The sequence below is a fragment of the Leptosomus discolor genome, chromosome 12 (genome assembly GCF_034619465.1).
Source record: "Leptosomus discolor isolate bLepDis1 chromosome 12, bLepDis1.hap2, whole genome shotgun sequence".
Taxonomy (NCBI): Eukaryota; Metazoa; Chordata; class Aves; order Leptosomiformes; family Leptosomidae; genus Leptosomus; species Leptosomus discolor.
The window spans coordinates 13,401,147-13,420,489 of record NC_141402.1 but is presented as its reverse complement, the minus strand read 5'-3'; the positions used below and the strand labels follow the sequence as shown (position 1 = coordinate 13,420,489).

The 19,343-nt window shown below is 47.4% G+C and overlaps 1 protein-coding gene across 2 annotated transcripts; it reads left to right on the top strand.

Moving 5' to 3' along the window:
- Positions 1-223: 223 nt before the first annotated feature.
- Positions 224-18,513, top strand: TH (tyrosine hydroxylase). Of its 2 annotated transcripts, XM_086471991.1 has the most exons (14): positions 224-313; positions 4,394-4,405; positions 4,659-4,862; positions 8,943-9,117; positions 10,096-10,184; positions 10,401-10,468; positions 12,206-12,256; positions 13,146-13,291; positions 13,696-13,831; positions 13,965-14,034; positions 14,378-14,434; positions 15,037-15,132; positions 15,300-15,433; positions 18,354-18,513. In XM_086471991.1, exons 1-14 carry the CDS (start codon positions 224-226, stop codon positions 18,511-18,513), a joined length of 1,488 nt encoding a protein of 495 aa, XP_086328117.1. The 2 variants fall into 2 exon arrangements, with proteins under 2 accessions (XP_086328117.1, XP_009951616.1); XM_009953314.2 differs by lacking the exon at positions 4,394-4,405.
- Positions 18,514-19,343: the final 830 nt, after the last annotated feature.

Here is a 19,343-nt window from a genome sequence, read left to right as displayed (position 1 = left end):
GGGTGTCTGCAATCTTTGTAGCGATTAGATTTAATGGGACAGAAGCGTTTCTCTCCTTCACGTCCCCTCCTCCTCTCAGCCCGAGGGGGAGAAAGGAGGGAGGTGGTGATGGGGAGGTGGCGGGGGGAGAGAAGATTTGAAAGAGTCTTTGACGTCAGCCCTGCCCTATAAAAAGCTGGCAAGGAGCTGGAAAGCAGAGAGCAGAGCTCGTGGAAGAGCAAAGATGCCAACCCCGAACATCTCCACCTCTGCAGCCAAAGGCTTCCGCAGGGCGGTGTCGGAGCTGGATTCGAAGCAAGCTGAGGCCATCATGGTAAGACAACCCTACCCCACTTCTTTCTCTCCCCCTCTGAAAACCGCAGCCTTTCCTGTAGCTATAGGCAGAGGCAGGCAGGGATAGATGGACCAACACTGTGGGAGTTCCCTGACATGGGCACCTCTGGGCTCCAGGCTGGCAAAGGGAAATTATCCGAACAGTTCTATCTACATACTGGCACATGTGAAATGCAAATGTTTAAGGGGATGAAAACTTGAACTAATGCAACCCCCACCCCTACCAACCAAAAGTAAGGTAAATAACCCGTAGACCTAAGGCAGGGATAACAAGGAATCCCCCGTGTGAAAGGCAGTTCTAAAATCTTAATGCTCTCCTGGTTTCAAGGCAATAAACTGCAGAGATTTCACCTGTTCCAGCATAATGAAAAAGTGTGGCTGTTAACTTCAGACAACACACGAGGCACAGGCAATTCAATCTGTTTGCTGCTGCTGCGTCTGCAGTTTCGTTCTCTCCCAGCGCATCCTGCCCCTGTTTCTGTTCCCAGCCCTCTCTGACATGGTCTCGGCCCTGGGTTTAGCCTACGGAATGCTTCTGCACACACCAGATCTGTATGTGTCAGGGAAAGGAGAGGAAAACTTCCTGCTGAGCTGTCAAGTGCCTTTAGAAAGCCAAGTCTGGCCAACTTGTTGGACTGGCTGTAGGGACAAGGATATTTCACCTCCTAACCCAAATGCCAGGGCAGGAGGGAGGAGCCTGGAGACTCCCAGCATGGGATAGTCCTGTGGGTCAGAGATGTGGCCAGGCTGTGGGTGACTCTGGAGGAGCCAGAGCAGCTGGTGGCAGCGGGTGCAGCAGGAGGGGACTCCCTTGGGGTGCTCGGCAGGAGGAAACCTGGGAATCGAGGTGGGTTAGGGAGCAGATGAGTTTGGCAGGTGTCTGCAGGGTGACCCCAGCAGGCTGCTTATAGAGCTCCCCCTTTCCCTCTCCTGTGCCCGCTGCCTTTTTCACCCGCTCTCCTCTTAAGCCTATGCGATGCTCTGACTCGATAAAATTAGCCACTATATAGGCAGTGAGAGGTGTTTTGGAGAGTGGAGCGTGCTGGAAAGGAAACAAAACATTTAGGAAACAAGGAGGTAAGCTTGCTTTCTCTAATAAATGGAAATCAGGGAAGGCTTGCCTCTCAAACAACCGTTTTCATTCTGGCAGAATAATGAACACTTAAGTGGTTCTTGAAAACCTGTTATTTTCCAGGCTGCTCATCAAATCAGTATTTGAGACGCTTGTTGCTGCCTGGAGAAGGGAAGAGTGTTTGGTTATTATACACGCTGGGGTGCTGCTTCGTATTTAATGGGAAACAGGCCACTGAACAAAGGGGCCAGAGGAATTCGGGCTTACCAGGTGTGCTGACAGGAGCGTGGCAACCTGCCTGGGGTGAGCAGCTCCTCCAGCCTGGGGTGGACATAAATCCTCAGCCCATCTTTGCATCCCTTCTTTGAATGGAAATTCTCAGAAAAATAAAAATAAAATTCAAACTTAGTCCTGTGAGTGAGGATCACTTTGAGAGCGGGCTGTGTGAAAGGCTTTGCCCTTTGATCTCACCTAGCACAGGAGATCTCCACAACCCTGTCACTTATTTTGCTGGCCTCTACCAGGCAAGAGGCGTGACTCTGCATTTGTATGTGACATTGTGTGTTCCGGGGCCTCATGGTGTTGGCGTGACCATGTGCAATCAGCCACCCAGCCCCTGCCCACCGCTGCACCAGCTCTGACAGGTCTGAGTTGTTCCCTTGCCATTAACCCCCAGGGACCAGTGCCCCACTGCAGGGGAAACTGCAAACTGGGGGGAAAAAACCAGACCTTTGCAATCCCAGAACTCATCTACACTGGCAGGTATTTTACGTGTCAGCTGGGTCAGACAAACGTCACACTCTCACTGCAGAAAAATCTTTTGTTACATATTTAGTTTTTCTGCTGCTGATAGTTTTTACAAGACACCCTGGGACTGTAGCTGGGGCAGGGTTTGGTTACTGAGCTGACAAGCAGAGCCAGGCAGGAGACAGCAGCTGGAGGCAAACCAGCAGGAAGGAGCGCCCAGGGAAGCAGGGGTGGGACATTACTGTCCCCATGCTGCAGGGAGGGAAATAGTCTTTACAATCCTTCCTGCTTGCTGCAAATAATGAACTGGGGGAAAAAAAAGCCACAGTACTTTAACTCAGAATACAGTATTTTTAATGACACTACTCAGGCTGGGCCCTCTGAGTTGCAGCAAATTCAAAGCAGCAAAAATTAACTAACCCTTCATAAGAGATGCAAATGAACCCTTCATAAGAGGGTCAGATTTAGGCTCCAGTTAGGTAAATAAATGCTTTGCAAAATCAAATTAAAGTTCTCAGTGTAGCTAGACATGCACTCAGGGAGCTAGTTTGCCAGCCAGTTCAGAAATGCCATGTGACGGTGCCTTCTGAAGAGAGGAAGGCATTTATTATGAGAGATCAGTTAGGTTAGTTTATATGCCAGATTCCTAATTTTCAGCAAAAGGAGGTAATACCCGATGAGCGTAAATGTGAGGGGCAGAGGAGAGAAGAGTGTGGTGGGGAGTGCGCAGCCAGGCAGCCTCTACCCGACAGAGGAGGCAGCAGGCAGGCAGACCCCTCCCAGCCCTCTTCTCCCAAGCAAAATTCAGCTTTTTTCTTTTTCTTTTTTTCTTTCTTTTTCTTTTTTTTTTCTTTTTTTTTTTTTTTTAAATTTACCCACCCAAAACGTGCCAGCACGGAGCTTAGCAGCTTCCAGGACCACCTTTAGCTACGGCACTGCCTGGCTTGGGACCGCTGCAGAGCCCAGTTCCCGTGGCTAGCACAAGGTTGTTTGCCCTGCTTATTGCAGGCACTTTAAAGTAAACACTGGCTTAGCTTTAAACACAGTAGTGATATAAAACACATGCTTAAAGCTGAGCACATGCTCACAAGATTTTAAAACTTATGGCTGAGGATACTTATTAGATGTCTTTTCGGGCAGGAATGCCGTTGATTTAGACAAGGAGCAGTATGTGCTTGTTTGTAAGAAGGTGTTTTTCTGTGCTACAAGCAATAAAGGGGTTGAGGTTCAGCAAATATAATTTCAGAGGGGTAACTTATTAAAAAAGGTCTGGATAGAAGTGCGCAGGCTGCTGCCTAGATGTGCTGCATGTAAAATGTCAGCTTTACGCTGCTAAAGCATCCAAGAGGATTTTTACAGGAAATATTACTTACTGATGGTGGGCTTTGAAAATCAGAGAGAAGATGGGCATAGTAGTTGAGCAGGCTGTCTTTTTAAAAGGAAAACATTCTCCAAATTTTCACAAGGTAGGGAAGGCACTGCTTGGTTAGCATCTATCTCTTTTCCAGATATTTTCAATGAAATCGAAGGGAAAACTGCAGCCAGTCCCACTCTACATGCAAATGTTGGATGGCTTTATGTGCTGCTCCTTCTTCACTGCTGCCCTAGGTTTCTTTTAGCAAGTTCTGAGGGTGTGTCATCTGGTTTGGGTATTGTATACAGAAAATTGGAAACAGCTGAGCCTCCTCTAAGTGGAAAACTGGTTGTAAAAAGACCACGACCAGATAAGTTAGTATATGAGCTATTTGTATAACAAAAGAAACAGCAGTGATTGAAATAGTTTGTAGCTCACTATAAATATAAACGAGTGACCTAACACGACCCCAGGCACAGAGTTGCAGCATTTTAGGTGCAATTCCAAGTAACAGAAATATGCAGGAGCTCATTGAGACAAAACAATTCTATAGATCAGTGGGTTGAATTTATTTTCTGGGGTATATGGATGTGGTTCCAATTACACTTCAGTGGGCAAGCATCCACTTAATGTCAGAAGAAAATGTCATGTTGGATCCTGGGAGCAGTTTAGCTAAGCTGTCCTGCTAATACACTTGTGAACAGCTCGTGTTTCCTGGTCAGGCCACAGCTGTGGGCTTCAGCTGTCCCTCATAGCGTATCTTTGCTCAGATGACTTCACGTTTATCTGACATCTCTCCACTTGAGTTCATCAGACACCTGAAAACTGCATAAGATTGTTTCTGATCTTTATTTTCTGAAGGATATTGAAAAATGTTGCTAGGGAAGGTGAGGGGAGAAGCCCACTCCCCTGTCATGCTACAAGGATGTTTCACACAGATTTTTCCTGAAGCTCCACATTTCCGAATGTTCAATTCTAAAGCCTCAGTCCTCATCACCAGATCTTCCTCTACAATGCCAGGCAAGTCAGTCCAACCTTCCCCTTCTTTCTCTGCTGAGACACATCGGTCACACCTCATCCAGCTACTGGGGATGCCTCTGATCTCCCCGACAGCTCTATTAAAAGTGTTACTTATTTCTGTTCTGCCTTCAGTCTCCGCGGTTCATTGGTAGACGTCAAAGCCTCATTGAAGATGCCAGGAAGGAAAGAGAGGCTGCAGCTGCAGCCACTGATGCTGCAGAGTCTACAGAGACCATTGTCTTTGAGGAGAAGGATGGGAGAGCCATGCTGAACCTTTTCTTCATGCTCAAGGCAGCCAAGACTTCACCACTGTCCCGTGCACTTAAAGTATTCGAGGTGAGTACCTAACCTGTTGTATGGGACTCAGGGAACACACTACAGGTTTCATGGCTCACTGAGAAATATCACTTGAGTCTACTAAAGAAGACTCAGACTAGGTCTGCCTACTGCAAGTTACCAGTTAATTGTCTGATGTCCCCACAGTCATGCTTTGCTCATGCCCCAGCGTGCCCTCACTTTCCTTTACTAAGAATGAGCCATACCTCTGTCTAATAGTGCTGTTAAGACTCTGGGCTTAACTTTGGTTAATTCTGGATTCAACCACACAGTTTCACACCTACAGTCCACACCCTTGAGGCCTGTAGCATAGTCTGACAGCCCCCTCCACTGCTCAGCACTTCAGCTTCATGCGCGGGGCTCTGATCCCGCATTCAAAGCAAGCTGTGTGCCCTGCATGGCTACAGACCAAACCCGCCTTACTTGTGGGTCAGAGCTTTGGCAGTCTCTGAATGGCATTGCCACACTGGTCCTTGGTCAAAGAGTTACAGCAACAGCTTCACCCTGGGTGTAAAACTGGTATATTGATTTCAAAATTACCTCCCTACTTCAGGGATGAATGTGATTCACATGTTAAAGGTTCTGTTGGTTCCCCTCAGAGATGTACCTTCTATATGGCTTTAATACCAAGGAAAGCTGGTAACTAATTGAGCTTTTTCCCCCTAGCCAGCAACATAATATTGCATTATCTGGGATCTCAGTACCATGAATGGAAAGACTGAGATAAGTGCTGCCTATTTAAACAGTAATCAAAACATGACAACTTGCGTTTATCTAGTACATTTTCATCCAGAAAGATTCAAAAGTGTTTTGCAAACTGAGGTACTGAGATATATTTTATCTACAGTAGTTTAATTTCATTGACTTCAGCAGTGAGAGGAGAGGACAATTTGTTCCTATTAATCAATCATGTGGGTTGTAAGGGGCCTCCAGAGGTCTGTAGTCCAACCTCCTGCTCAGAGCAGGTCCAGTCACAGCAGATTGCTGGGGGCTGTTCTTATTGCATTTTGGATATCACCAGGGTAGAGATTCCACAGTCTCCTTGGACCCCTTGAACAGTGCTTTACTGCCTTCATGGTAAAAAGATTTTTCTCTTTTCTTTTATTTTTTAATGTCCTTGCTTCCAGCTTATGTTCATTGCCTCTTGTCCTCCCATTGTGTACTTTTCAGATGAGTCTGGTGGTCTTCTTTACACGCTCCCACCAGGTACTAGTAGACAGTGAATCAGTCTCCCCTGCCCCTTCACTTAAGGCTGAACAAATCCAGTTCCCTCAGTCTTTCTTCATGTAACATTGTGCTCCAGCCCCCTGAGCATCTTGGCAGCCCTCCACTATACCTTGTGCAGCTTATCAATGTCTTTCTCTACGGGGCATGATACTCCAGACATGGTCTCCCTCATCCCAGACAGAAAAGAGGGATCGTTTCCTTTGACCTATTGTCTACAGTCTTGCTCCTGCAATTCAGTATGTGGTTGGCCTTTCTTGTCACAAGGGTCTGCTGCTAGCTCACGTGTTAGTACACATGATAATTATAAAACACCTTCTTCCCCATGAAATGGAATCACTTCTGGGGTAAAAACAGATCACCAGCCACACGATACAGCAAAACCACTACCTAACAGCTGCACACATACAAAAAGTGTGTTTGGGGGATAAGTATTTCCCTGAAATTGTACAGCATTCTAGCTATTCATTGCCCATGCTGTACAATCTCTGATAATCTTATGGAAAGTGTTTAAGATCTTCAGCGATTACAAACCATCTTGCACTTCCTCTAAGAGGACCGTTACAAGTAAAGCTGTTTTCTGGGCAACATATGATTGCTGAAAGGATCTCTAAGCCCTGGTGGGGGTCTCCTTCCTAGAAGCTGACAGATAAGGCATGAACAATCCATCAGTGTAACATTTCAAATGCAAGAGACTGCTTAGTAGGTAGGAAACATAGAAGTGTAGGTTGTTGTACTTGGTACATTTTATGTTACACTGCATTTAAAGTCTATAATTTAAACAATTTTTTAAAGCATGAAGCAAGAAGCAGGGACAGCTTATGTTCAAATATTGTTTCTTCCTGGAGCAATTTACTTGCTGCATCATGAGCTTTCCTAGTAAAAGAGCTCTTTGAGCTTGTCACAGAGAGAGCTTTAAATATAATAAAAAGACAAGCATGTCAAGCCACAACAGAGGAAGATTCATTTCCCAGATCCCTCTGGCAATGCAGGTACGAGATATGAAAGCAGACAGGCATAATGACATTTGCCTCATCATGAACCAGGCTGCAGGGAAGCTGGTTTCACTCTTCTGTATGTGTTACATGCAGCCAAAGCATAGGTAATGCAATCACGGCTGTCAGATTAATGCAAAGGTATTGATTGTTGAGGGGACAATGTAATAGTGAAGTTGGTAGGTACATTAAAAAACACAGTTCTAAATTTAATTTACCTGTGGCATTGCATCTGTTCCTTCTCATCTTTCTGCCTCTGATTAACAAAAGAAATCATGTCCCTTCCTCTACCAAAGATCTTGTAGAGACTTTGGAAAGGTTGGGTCATTGTCCAGGGACTTGGGCTTGTACTGCCAGTTTTCACTAAGCTAAAGAGTCATAGAACCACAGAATCACAGGCTGGTTTGGGTTGGAAGGGACCTTAAAGACCACCCAGTTCCAACCCCCCTGCCGTGGGCAAGGACACCTTCCACCAGACCAGGTTGCTCCCAGCCCCATCCAGCCTGGCCTTGAACACTGCCAGGGAGGGGGCAGCCACAGCTTCTCTGGGCAACGTGTTCCAGTGTCTCACCACATTCACAGTGAAGAAATTCTTCCTAGCATCTAATCTACATCTACCCCCTTTCAGTTTGAAACCGCTACCCTTCACTACACTCCCTGATAAAAAGTCCCTGCCCATCTTTCCTGTAGGCCCCCTTTAAGTACTGGAAGGCTGCTATAAGGTTCCCTGGAGCCTTCTCTTCTCCAGGATGAATAACCTCAACTCTCTCAGCCTGTCTTCATAGCGGAGGTGCTCCAGCCCCCTGATCATCTTCATAGCCCTCCTCTGGACCTGCTTGAACAGGTCCATGTCTTTCTTACTCTCAGGGCCCCAGAGCTGAATACAGCACTCCAGGTGGGGTCTCATGAGAGCAGAGTAGAGGGGGAGAATTGCCTCCCTTGACCTGCTGACCACACTTCTCTTGATGCAGCCCAGAATGCGGTTGGCTTTCTGAGCTGCAAATACGCATTGCCAAGTCCTCGTGAGCTTCTCGTCAACCAACGCCCACAATTCCTTCTCCTCAGGGCTGCTCTCGATCCATTCTTATCCCACCCTGTATTTGCACTTGGGATTGCCCCAACCCATGTGCAGGACCTTGCACTTGGCCTTGTTGAACTTCATGAGGTTTGCATGGGCCCACCTTTTCAGCCTCTCAAGGTCCCTCTGGATGGCCTCCCTTCCAGCACGTCAACTGCACTGCACATCTTGGTGTCGTTGGCAAACTTGCTGAAAACATCCACAGATCTATCGAGGCCCTTTGGAAGACTATAGACTGCATTTTGTCTCCTTCTTATTCTTTGGGGAGGCCAGTTCTGATAATGAGCCCAAATGATCCCAGTTCCTATAGCCAGCCCCAGTTTAACGCCGCTGCGGACGGGGCGCGGCTCGCCCCCGGTTCAGCACCATGGCCAGCGCCGCGCCGCCTGCCCGCGCCCGCCCCTGCTACGTCATCGCCAACCCCTCCCCCCAACCAGCAAAAAAAGCACCTTTGCCTTAAATTGGGAGATTTAAGGAAAGGGGGTCCGAGGAGGTGGCATTGTGCCACATCAGTTTCCCCTCTCGGTACGATCTCCGTGCTGTGGCCGTCTCGCGGTGATAGCTCTTCACCAGCCACCCTGGTTGTCTGGCCAGAAGGAAGCACTATGCAATTCCTGGAGAAGTGTGTTTGCCAGGGGGGCAAACAAAAAAAAAAAAAAAGAAGAAGAAAAAGAGGAGAGGGACTCCCTCCAAAATGTATCCATAGGGACATCTTTGGGAAGTACCAGCAGGTGTTTCAAGTGTTGTTTAATGTTTTTGTGCTCCTTTTCCATGTCCCCAAAGACATTTGAAGCCAAAATTCACCACCTGGAGACCAGGCTTAGCCGAAAGCCCCGTGAAGGGACCTCTGAACTGGAGTACTTTGTGCGCTGTGAAGTCCACAGCTCTGACCTGAATACTTTCATGAGCTCCATCAAGAGGGTAGCAGAAGACGTGAGGACCACTAAGGAAGACAAATGTAAGGAACATACAAACTGTTTCACTTTTGCGGAGAGGCTGAGCTATAGAAACATGGTCGAGACTTTGTTATTCCTGGAAAAGGGGAAGGGCCACTGTGTCCTAAATTTGAGCAAACCAGAAAATACTGACTCTGGGACACGTGAATCCTGAAAGCCACTTCCCTCCTTGTCCATTTCTCAACAGACTCCAGAGTCTATAGCCCATTCTTCTGGTGCCAGATTGAAAAAAAAAATAGAAATAGGAGATGAAATTTCGTGCTTTGTTCACACCTCTCCTACAGAGTTCTTCATCCCTACTCCAATGTTTTATATTATAAATGTAAAGTAGTTTTCTACCTATGTGTCAGGAACTCTGCACAGATCACAGAATCACAGAACGTTAGGAGTTGGAAGGGACCTCGAAAGATCATCTAGTCCAACCCCCCTGCCACAGCAGGAGCATCTACAGTAGGTCACACAGGAATGCGTCCAGGCAGGTTTTGAATGTCTCCAGAGAAGGAGACTCCACAACCTCCCTGGGCAGCCTGTTCCAGTGCTCTGTCCAACAGTAAACTCCAAGACACTCCCCATGCCATCCTGTTCTGAAGACAGGGTGATTCTTATTGTGAAATATCCCTAGAGATCTGCAGTGGTCACTCCAGTTGGACCTCTGGATTTGTTTTTAATGTGAAGTCTAGAATCTTTATGTAAAAATCCAATTTTCATCTTCTTGTTTACTTTTGTCACAAAATGCTCTGCTGAGAGATGGGCAGGGAGGTCATGCAGATGCATATCATTAGACCTGACTCTAGGACCAGAGCGTTGAGAGTGTGGGACTACTGCCCGGAAGGCACAGCTGCATCATGTGCTGTTTGTTGTGTGTGTGCATTTGGTGCACCAGGTCAGATGTATCTTGTTCAACCTCATGACTCCATCTCAGCAGAGGATGCTCCATCGTCACTTCCACAGACAGTTTTTCTCTTTCTCTCTCCCCACAGTTCACTGGTTTCCCAGAAAAATCTGTGAACTGGACAAGTGCCACCATTTGGTCACTAAGTTTGACCCTGACTTGGATCTGGATCACCCGGTGAGTTAGTCTGTGTGGGCACATCCTCACAATGGAGTCCTGAGCCTTCCCTCAGAAGCAGGGAGCTGGGGAACATCTATTAGTGCAGCTGATGAGGGAACTGTAGTGCAGTCACCACCATGAGAGAAGTTTCTCCAGCTAGTGATGAACTTTGTTGGGTGAGAAATTTTAGTAACTGATTAAAAATCCTGTCTGTGTTCCTATTTGTCATCACAGGGCTACTCTGACCAAGTGTATCGCCAGAGAAGGAAATCAATAGCAGAAATCGCTTTTCACTATAAGCAGTAAGTCTCTTTCCTAACACCTGTGCAGGGGTAATGCCACGTCAATGCAGCCTGCTGGGAAGTCATTGTGCTACCTGCATGAAACTTCCCTTCTTTTATGTTTTGTCTCCCCATTCAGCCTTGCCAGCTCTTTTTGTGCCCTTCTCTCTATATATTCCAGTCTCTTCTTAACTAAAAAATGTCTGTGGTCATGAATTCATACATTGATAAAGCCAGAATAAACCTCCTGCCTAACAAAAGCCGTGTATAATTCCATCAGACCTCAAACTTCTCTTTGAAATGTAGCATCTCTTTTAGAATGACATCTAGTTTCAACTTCAGTGTTACAAATACTGAAAAAGCTACAATGTGCCCAGAAAACTTGTTCCAATGGTTCATTATCCTGGCTGTGAAAAAATGAGGGGTTTATTTCTAAACTGAATGCTGGTAGCTTTAGCTTTTGCCCAGTGGATCATACATGCCTTTCATCTGCTAGATTGAATTCTGCTATCAGATTTTTTTGCTATGAGGGTATTTATAGACTAAATAGTTCATATCCTAACCCTCTCTTGTAAATTAAATAGATTCCAGTAATGGTCTCATCATTGTCTTATATAGATTTACGACTATCTCATACTCCTATTTAGTACTTCTCTTCTGATGTATGCAGTGATAGCACTCAGCCCCTTCACTACAACATCAAACAGAGCTCTAATATTCAGCTGGGTTTGTAAAATATTCCCTAGATGCTATTCAGTAACAGTGCCTTCCACCAAAGCACCTCCCTCTCTGAGCAGGACTTTAAATGTAGATTTCTGTAGCGAGCTGTGCTGAAAGCAGGCAGTGGAAATTATATGGGTCACCTTCTTGAGCTACCCCTGCAATGGGTGTGATCCCAGCATGGCTTTCTGCTCTGTTAGGTTCATGTTCTTTGAGGATTTGAAGCCCAGACTATAGACATTGATGTTTTAATCCTGTACTAATACTGAATGCACAGAAAGTCGCAAGAGAGTCTGAAGGGACACAGGAAGAGATGCTGTCCTAAGATGATGTGCCCATTTAAGATGTCTTCTCTCACATCTCATCTGCAGGTTAGCATTTATGAGCCACTGTGTAGCATCCCTTCAGGCAGTTAATGGAACAGGAACGATGCTTTATCGCTGTAATATGTGAATATCTCATTTGTTCAAGTACAGAACAGAAGGATTCAGGAAATACAATTGCTAATTATGATGCAGAAAAGGCAAAAGTGTCAGTCTTCTTTAGTTCCCACTTACATCAATGCTAAGATTTTTTTTTCTTGCCATCCTTAATCTCACTGAGAATCTATTTTTCTGCAGTTCAAATGAATTTAGTTTTCCTTATTAGCTGCTTTTGTTTCCCAGACACTGATTCATTCTTGGAGCCGTCAGCCCCGTGAAGTTCAGGCACATGAAAATAATTTATTTTCACACAAATTTTCAATTTTTTCCAGTGAAAAACATTTTTTTTTCCTGGAAAATATTATGTCTGCTAAGCTTTAGCTCATCCCTTGTTCATTTATAACCTGTGGCTAGACTAATGCTTTTCTCTGTGTCTATGTATTTTGTTGCACCTGTACAAATGACCAAGTATTGAGGCTTTGTCTTTCCTGTCGCCCCCTTATTTGGCTTAAAGATTGATCATCATGCAGAGCTGCTCCAAAGTGCTTCCTTCTCAAAGGGAAGAGGAGCCTGGTTGTGCTCTGCTGCTGTCAGTAATGGTGCGTTTGCCTTGCAGTGGGGACCCGATCCCTCATGTGGAGTACACGGCAGAGGAGATCGCTACCTGGTGAGCGCTGATTTATTCTGTGACCTTTATTGGCTTCACCGCTGGAAGCTGAGAGTCAAAACCTAAACGGTTAGGGTGTGACCACTTGAAAAATGCATCAGGAGTGCAAGCATCCTCCTGAATGGCTTGTTATAAAAAAAAAAGTAACTCATTGCATGGCGTTTTATGGTAGGGACAGCATTTGGGAGAGCAAGCTACCTCCAAAACAGTGATGCTCTGTCTTCTTCTCTCTTGGGGCTGCACTGAGAGCACTTTCACACTGCAGCCCCCAGGAGTTTCCCCCAAAGGAGCCTCCCCAGAAAGTGAGGTAGATAATTTGGAGTCCCACTTCTCGAAGGGGACCTGGCTTAGTAGCAGCCTCCAAACAAAGGGCAGTTATGGCTGCAGAAAGAAGTGCGAGAACCGTGGTGAACATCTGCATGGCACCTTGCTGGCCTCACTTGGCAAGATGCTTCCTTTGAATGTGATTATTCGCAGGAGTGTTGCTGCAGGAGTAACTCTGAAAACAAGGCCTGCTCATACACACTGAGTACACAGGCTCCTAAACAAGGTTGTCTCCTGGTTATATTGACTGTCTTTGTAGTGCAACTTCAGGAGCTAACCTACAGGGAATATTTTAATCCCAGTTAATACCTTTCATACAGCCTTCTGACCTTCAAGGTCAGAAATAGGTCTGTGCAGATACAGCTGCTGACTTGGCAGGCTCCTTTGGATGTGTGCCTATATGTTTACATACCCCTGTGAATGTGCATAGACATAGACTTAGTGGTGGAGAGAGGCAAAAGCACAAGAAACCTAGAGACATGAGTCCTTGGTAGTGTATAACCAGAGGACAGGAGAGGATTAGACACATCAAGTCACTGAATGTCTGCCCCCTCTCGTCCTGAAGGAAGGAGGTGTACAGCACCCTGAAGAGCCTGTACCCCACCCACGCCTGCAAGGAGTACCTCGAAGCTTTCAGTCTACTGGAGAAATTCTGTGGCTACAACGAGAACAACATCCCTCAGCTGGAGGAGGTCTCCCGCTTCCTGAAAGGTGGGTACGAGCCTGGGAGACCCAGGTCCAGGGTCTGCCAGGGCTCCAGCATGGTGTTGGCAGCTACAGCTGGGAAGCCCGAACCCAACCCAAAGGAGGAGTGTGTGAGCTGAGATTTGGGAGGAGAGCTGGTGGAGGTTTGTCCGTTGTCCACAGAGGATGGAGGTGGACCCCAGGTGGTGGGGACTGCAGCTAAACACAGTGGGCTGCAACTGAAGGTCAAGCCTATATTCAAATGGTCCCACTGAGCACCTGAAAAACAGATGTTGCTCCCTAGTAGGAGCAAAAAGATTAGGCTTAGCACAGCAGAAGCCCTTTTGCTTTTGCTGTTCGTGCTGGGAACATGGGCACCAGCACAGCCCGAGGACCATGCACCCCCGCAGAGACGGTGTGCGCTGTTTCAGAGAGGACCGGCTTCCAGCTCCGGCCGGTGGCTGGCTTGCTGTCGGCGCGGGACTTCCTTGCCAGCCTGGCCTTCCGCGTCTTCCAGTGCACGCAGTACATCCGCCACGCGTCCTCACCCATGCACTCCCCCGAGCCGTGAGTATCGCCCAGCCCCGATGGCCTCCCCTCCCGAACATCCCACCTGGGCAGCAATTAAACTGTCTGCCTAATGGACAAACTCTATCTGCTGCTGACCACATTTTCCTCCTTTCCCCTTGGGCGTCGGCAGGGATTGCTGTCACGAGCTGCTGGGGCACGTCCCGATGCTGGCTGACAAGACGTTTGCCCAGTTCTCTCAGGTAAGTTGGTCATCTGCTTCCTTGCTGCCAAGAGGTCAGGGCACAAGGTGGGAACTCAAACTGACCCCAGTCTTGCCACCCAAACCCTTCTTGTTTTAGGATTTCTTAGTATTAAACACGATATTCAGGAGCCCTAGTGGTGGATTGAGAACCCTAATACCAAGTAAAAATGTCAGACTCTGCAGCAAAGCATTTTTAGACTAAGCATGATGAAGGCCCAGCAGATGCATGGCAGTGGAGGGCAACAATACCTGTTGTCTCAAGGCAATAAAACAGAGCAATCCGCACATAAGGCCCTCAGACCAAATCTGCCTGACCTTTGCCCCTTCCCTTCTCTTCCCAGGACATTGGGCTGGCGTCTCTGGGAGCAACTGATGAAGAAATTGAGAAACTCTCAACGGTAAGTTTTCCTCTTTGCTGGATGGGGGCCCTGACTCCTCCAGTAGCCCTTCTGCGATATCAAGGGTACTGGTCCAGCCCGGTTTCCCCAGATTTGCAGGCTCAGAGCCCCTACCTGAGCTGGCCCAGCCCTGCACTTTCACGATGACTGTGCAGAGCAGAGATCAGTTAAACAGCAGAGCTCGCTTGCACATTAACCCAATTTTCTCGGGCACCAGAGTATCATCAAGCATTGTATTTCTAATGACAGCACTGCTGGGATTCTTTGGGATGGGATTAAATGACATCCACTTCCTTTGGCTCTCCCTCAGCAAGGTGACCTGTCCTGCTCCAAGGGCACCAAACGGCAGCACCGCACAGCAGCCAAGCACGCAGGGGACCAGCCCAGGGACACAGTTTCCATCTGTCCCAGTGTGGCAGATATTTATTTTATCACTTTTCTCTGGCACTGATGAGTGCAGGGTAAGGAGAGGGGGCAAATTGCCAGGCACCCATTCACTTAAACAACCCCAGACCCTGGCCGTGATGCAAGGGCTCAGAAATGACAGGGAGATGAAGATGAGGAGCTGTGTCCTCTATGTGTTTTTCCTTCTCCTTTCACAGCTTTACTGGTTTACAGTGGAGTTTGGGCTCTGCAGACAGAACGGGACAGTCAAAGCCTACGGAGCTGGGCTGCTGTCTTCCTACGGGGAGCTCATAGTAAGTCCCAGCAAAACTTGCCTCTCTGCTCTCGACCCTGTGCAGCAAAAAACCTTCTTCCTCTGCACAGCCCCAAGGACTTTACTCAATCTGTTCTCCACCTCTATCACACACGTGCTCTCCCATCTCCTTAATTTCATGCTGGCATTTTTCTGCTGTGTCCATAGCACTCCTTGTCAGATGAGCCAGAGGTGCGGGACTTCGACCCCGATGCTGCTGCTGTTCAGCCCTACCAGGACCAGAGCTACCAGCCTGTATATTTTGTGTCTGAGAGCTTCAGCGATGCCAAAAGTAAACTGAGGTAGGACAGGGCAGTGAAAGAGGCCCAAACAGAAGGAAATAAAGCTATAATTTATTGAAAGAGGCCCTGACACCATGGCTGCTTTCAGTTCAAGGTCTCAGAAGTACTTTGGAAACTGTTGTCAGGTCTTTCAAAATAACGTGATTCTCTAGTTCCTATGGGGTGCAGCTTCAGTCCCTTGGATTCATCCAAGAGCCCCCCCCAAATATGCTGGGGAGCGTGGTTATGAAAGAATGGGATGGAGTGGGAGGCACTCTTGGAGACAAGACCGAGGGAGCAAGAGAAGGGACAAATCCAGCTCATCTGCCTAGTTCTTATAGGAAGGAGTTGCAGACTATCTCCCATTGCCAGGGCAGGCCAAGCAACTTAACAGAGGGCTGGTGGTCCAGCAATTGGAGACCCAAACCACCCACCAGGACCCTCTCTGCTTCCTTGCTGCAGAAGGGTCAAGTGATACAGGTCAGGTACTGGCTGTCCTTCACGGGAGCATCTTGCCCGCATGTGTCCTTCTGAAACATGGGCTTCTGCATCATGTAAAAATTTTACTCTGTGGGTGAAAGTTTTAGGAGAGGGCTGACCAGCTGCTTAAAGTGGTGGCATTCTCTGAATTTAGGATGCAGAAAGCTGTTTGTCTTTCTGAGCATCTGTTGGATAACTTACCCATTTATCATTCAACCAGCAAAAAAAACCCAGGCATTGTTAGTAGCTCATACACAAACAAAAAAAGTTTAGCTTGACATGAATAGATTTATCCATGGAAAAAAGGGAGCTTTTGCTTCCTAGGCTGGTTAACATAGGTTAGCAGACCCCAGACAGCATTCCACCAGTGCAACTGGGTTTCTCCATCCCATGGGACTGCAAACAGGATGGAGAGGGGCAGCTCTACCCACAGACATCTGCTCAGAAGAGCATTTTCTTGGCCATACCCAGAATTGCCCACAGGAGGAAAGCTCAGTCCTTTAACATTTGACTGACAGAGGAAAACTTTGCCTATACCATTTTAGCTTAGCTTAGGAAAGGGATAGGATGAGATGGAGTACTACACAATGTACGTGACTTTGCAGTTCCTGCATGTGGAGTATTTAAGATAAATAACATTGTGAGGACTGATATATTTCAACTTCTGCTTTTATTACCCTCACTTGCACCTTTCATACAACCCAGAGTCCAGATGCTCAAAAACAAGCACCGGGGCAGCCTGTCCTCTCACACACACTAGGCTGCTTTAACCTCCCCCCCCCCCAGCCTAATGAGTCATTTCCTTGCATTTAAAAAGGGAAAAATACACCATATACACAGCCAAGGTTAGGCTAGAGGGTTTTGACAGTGACAAGCACTGTAAATGGTTCTCTTTGCAAAGCTCAGAGACCACACAGATGTTACTCTATTAGGTGAAAACATTAAACCATCTATAGTTTTTGCGTTACTGGCAGCTGCCACTGTGGACCTGATTATCAGTGTTATCCCTCAAGAAAAGCCTGTTTTCCCAGAAAGAAAACTTTCCACCAGTTTTCTAGGGTGGACACACACCCTCAGTGCCCTTCCAGGCACCTATGTCATACTGGTATGCTTCACAAAGGTGTCAAGTGAACACACCCATGCTGGAGGGCAAGTTTCTAACCATTAGCAGCTGTGCTGCGAGTCATCACTGTGGCTGATAGCATTAATAACCGAGGTGAGCTGGACCTTACCTGATAGCACTGAGATAAGCCACATCTTTCAGGAGCTGGACAATGTGAGTATGCAGAAAACCTTTCCGTTTGCGCTTGGTTTTGTTTCCCTGCAAGTGTGGCAGCTCCCTGCGAGCACCAGCCTGCGGCTTTGGCCATGTTGCCCCTTGGCCCTGTCTGGTGTTCCCCCCAACCCCCGGCAATTCAGGACCAGGCTTCCCTGCGGCATGCAGTACCAGCCAGAGGAGCATCTCCGAGAAAGGGATGTGCTTGCCCGAGCCCTGTGCCGGAGCAGCCCCACGGTAGCCACAAGAGGGTACCCTAAGCTAAGCAATTCAGGAGCGAAAGGGTGAAGCCTCAGCAGAGGTGAGGAACATGCCTTTTGCTGGTGCTGTTTGTCCCCTCGTCTTCCTAGGTCCTTCCAGCATGAGAATGTAGCCATGAGTACCTAATTACAGATTCCCAGCTCCATAGGTAACACAGCCACTATAAAGAAAAAACCCCTGCCTTGTCAAGTGTACAAATCTTAGTGTTGGAGGTGAACATGTGCACCTTTGGGGAAACCTTACCCTTGATTTGTTTTCACTTGACCATGTATTTCTCTATTAGAAAGGGAGTGACAGGTCTTGCTCTTGAGAGGTATCAGGTAAAGTCAGGCTCATCACTGAGATCTAGACTCTAGTTGGCTTTGGGTGCAGTAGTGCAACTTTGCTCAAGCAAATGGCTTCAGTGGTGCTAGTCCCAGCCTCTCACCCAGGCCTGAGCCACTGCCTGTCAAGTCCATCCTTAATATGGCTTGTGGCTAGTTCCCTCCTCCTCAAGCACATATGAGTCAATAAATGAATGTCAGAAAGGATTTAGGAATATGATATTATAATACCAGAGGCTTTCCCTGAAATTAGCTTCTAAATCTCCTTGGCATTTTTGAAAAAGAAAAAAAAAGAAGTTGAAGTAAAGGATGCCTGGCAATGGCCATGGAGGTGACCAGTTCACCTCCAGTTTGATGCAAGCCCATGCGTTCAGCCCATGGAAACTCACACTCAAACTCATGGTCTTCCTTGCTGAACAGGAGGGATCTCAACTACTGCTATAGACCTGTGGAGCTGGAAAGGTGGGAAACCAGGGCTTTTGCACAGAAACTCTGCCTAAAGGAGGCATTAACCTGTTGTGATCTGGGTAAATGGTAATGGGTAGGAGGGAGACGCATGACCCATCTCTCGTACCAAGCCCTCTGCACCCTTTCCTTGCAGGAGCTACGCGGCACACATCAAGCGGCCCTTCTCGGTGAAATACGAGCCCTACACCCACAGCATCGAGCTCCTGGACAGCCCTCAGATGATCTGTCACTCCCTGGAGAGCGTAAGGGATGAGCTTCACTCACTGATTAACGCGCTCAGTGTTATCAGTTAATATAAGAACTGGGCTCTTTCCCTCCCCTCTTCTCTCGCAGCCCCAAAATTGTCCCCTCTGCCCTCACCCAGTTCCCAGCTGATAACTCTTACCTGTCTTCTCCAAACATTTGCACCGCTGCCTGTCACCACGCGACCCCAACAGCTTTCCACTTTTGTATGTAGGGCCAGCTTGGAGGAGGGCAGAGGGACAGACCCGAAGCCTTCTGGCTTTTTGGGTAGCTTTTTGATTGACTGCTAGAAGAGGCTTAGCACAGACCAAAAGTGTGGCTGAGCTACAAAGTTGAAGTTGAGAGCTGTGTGCTAGGCTCCTGGGTGCAAGAAAGAGGAGAAAATCTTCTTTATTTAAAAAAAAAAAGAGAGAAAATCTGTTTTTTTTTTTCAGTTTGAAAGAATAAATTAATCTGATTTTTTTTTAGCCCCAAAGCAACCCTTATAGCAACTTCATGAGGGACCCTCAGTCGCCCCCATCTCCTGCCTCTTACAGCCTCGTACATTTGGGAAATGCAGAGCTGCTGTAGAAGCTTTTCTGCCTGAACCAAACCTATGAGGTTTGAAATTTCAGCTCCCAGCTTCCCACACAGGACGATGCTTAGGCACAAACCGCTGAGCAGCACCACCCCACCGGGCTGCAATAAACACTGTAGCTCTCCTGAACCTCTAAATCGACCTAAGCCAGGAGTCGCCTGTCTGGCTTAGAGCAGCCCTGATCTACCTGCATCCTCCCCAGCACAAGCACCACAAAGCAAGCCGTGGGCACCCCCTTCAAGCCCTCTTTTAGAACCTCCCGCAGCAGGGAATGCTCAAGAGCCTGCCTGCTCTTCTTCAGAG

Coding starts and splice junctions, on each gene's coding strand:
- TH (XM_086471991.1), top strand. CDS start 224: ATGCCAACCCCGAACATCTCCACCTCTGCAGCCAAAGGCTTCCGCAGG. Junction 10,469..12,205: donor ATCGCTTTTCACTATAAGCA/GTAAGTCTCTTT, acceptor TTTGCCTTGCAG/TGGGGACCCGATCCCTCATG. Junction 13,832..13,964: donor CCCATGCACTCCCCCGAGCC/GTGAGTATCGCC, acceptor GGGCGTCGGCAG/GGATTGCTGTCACGAGCTGC.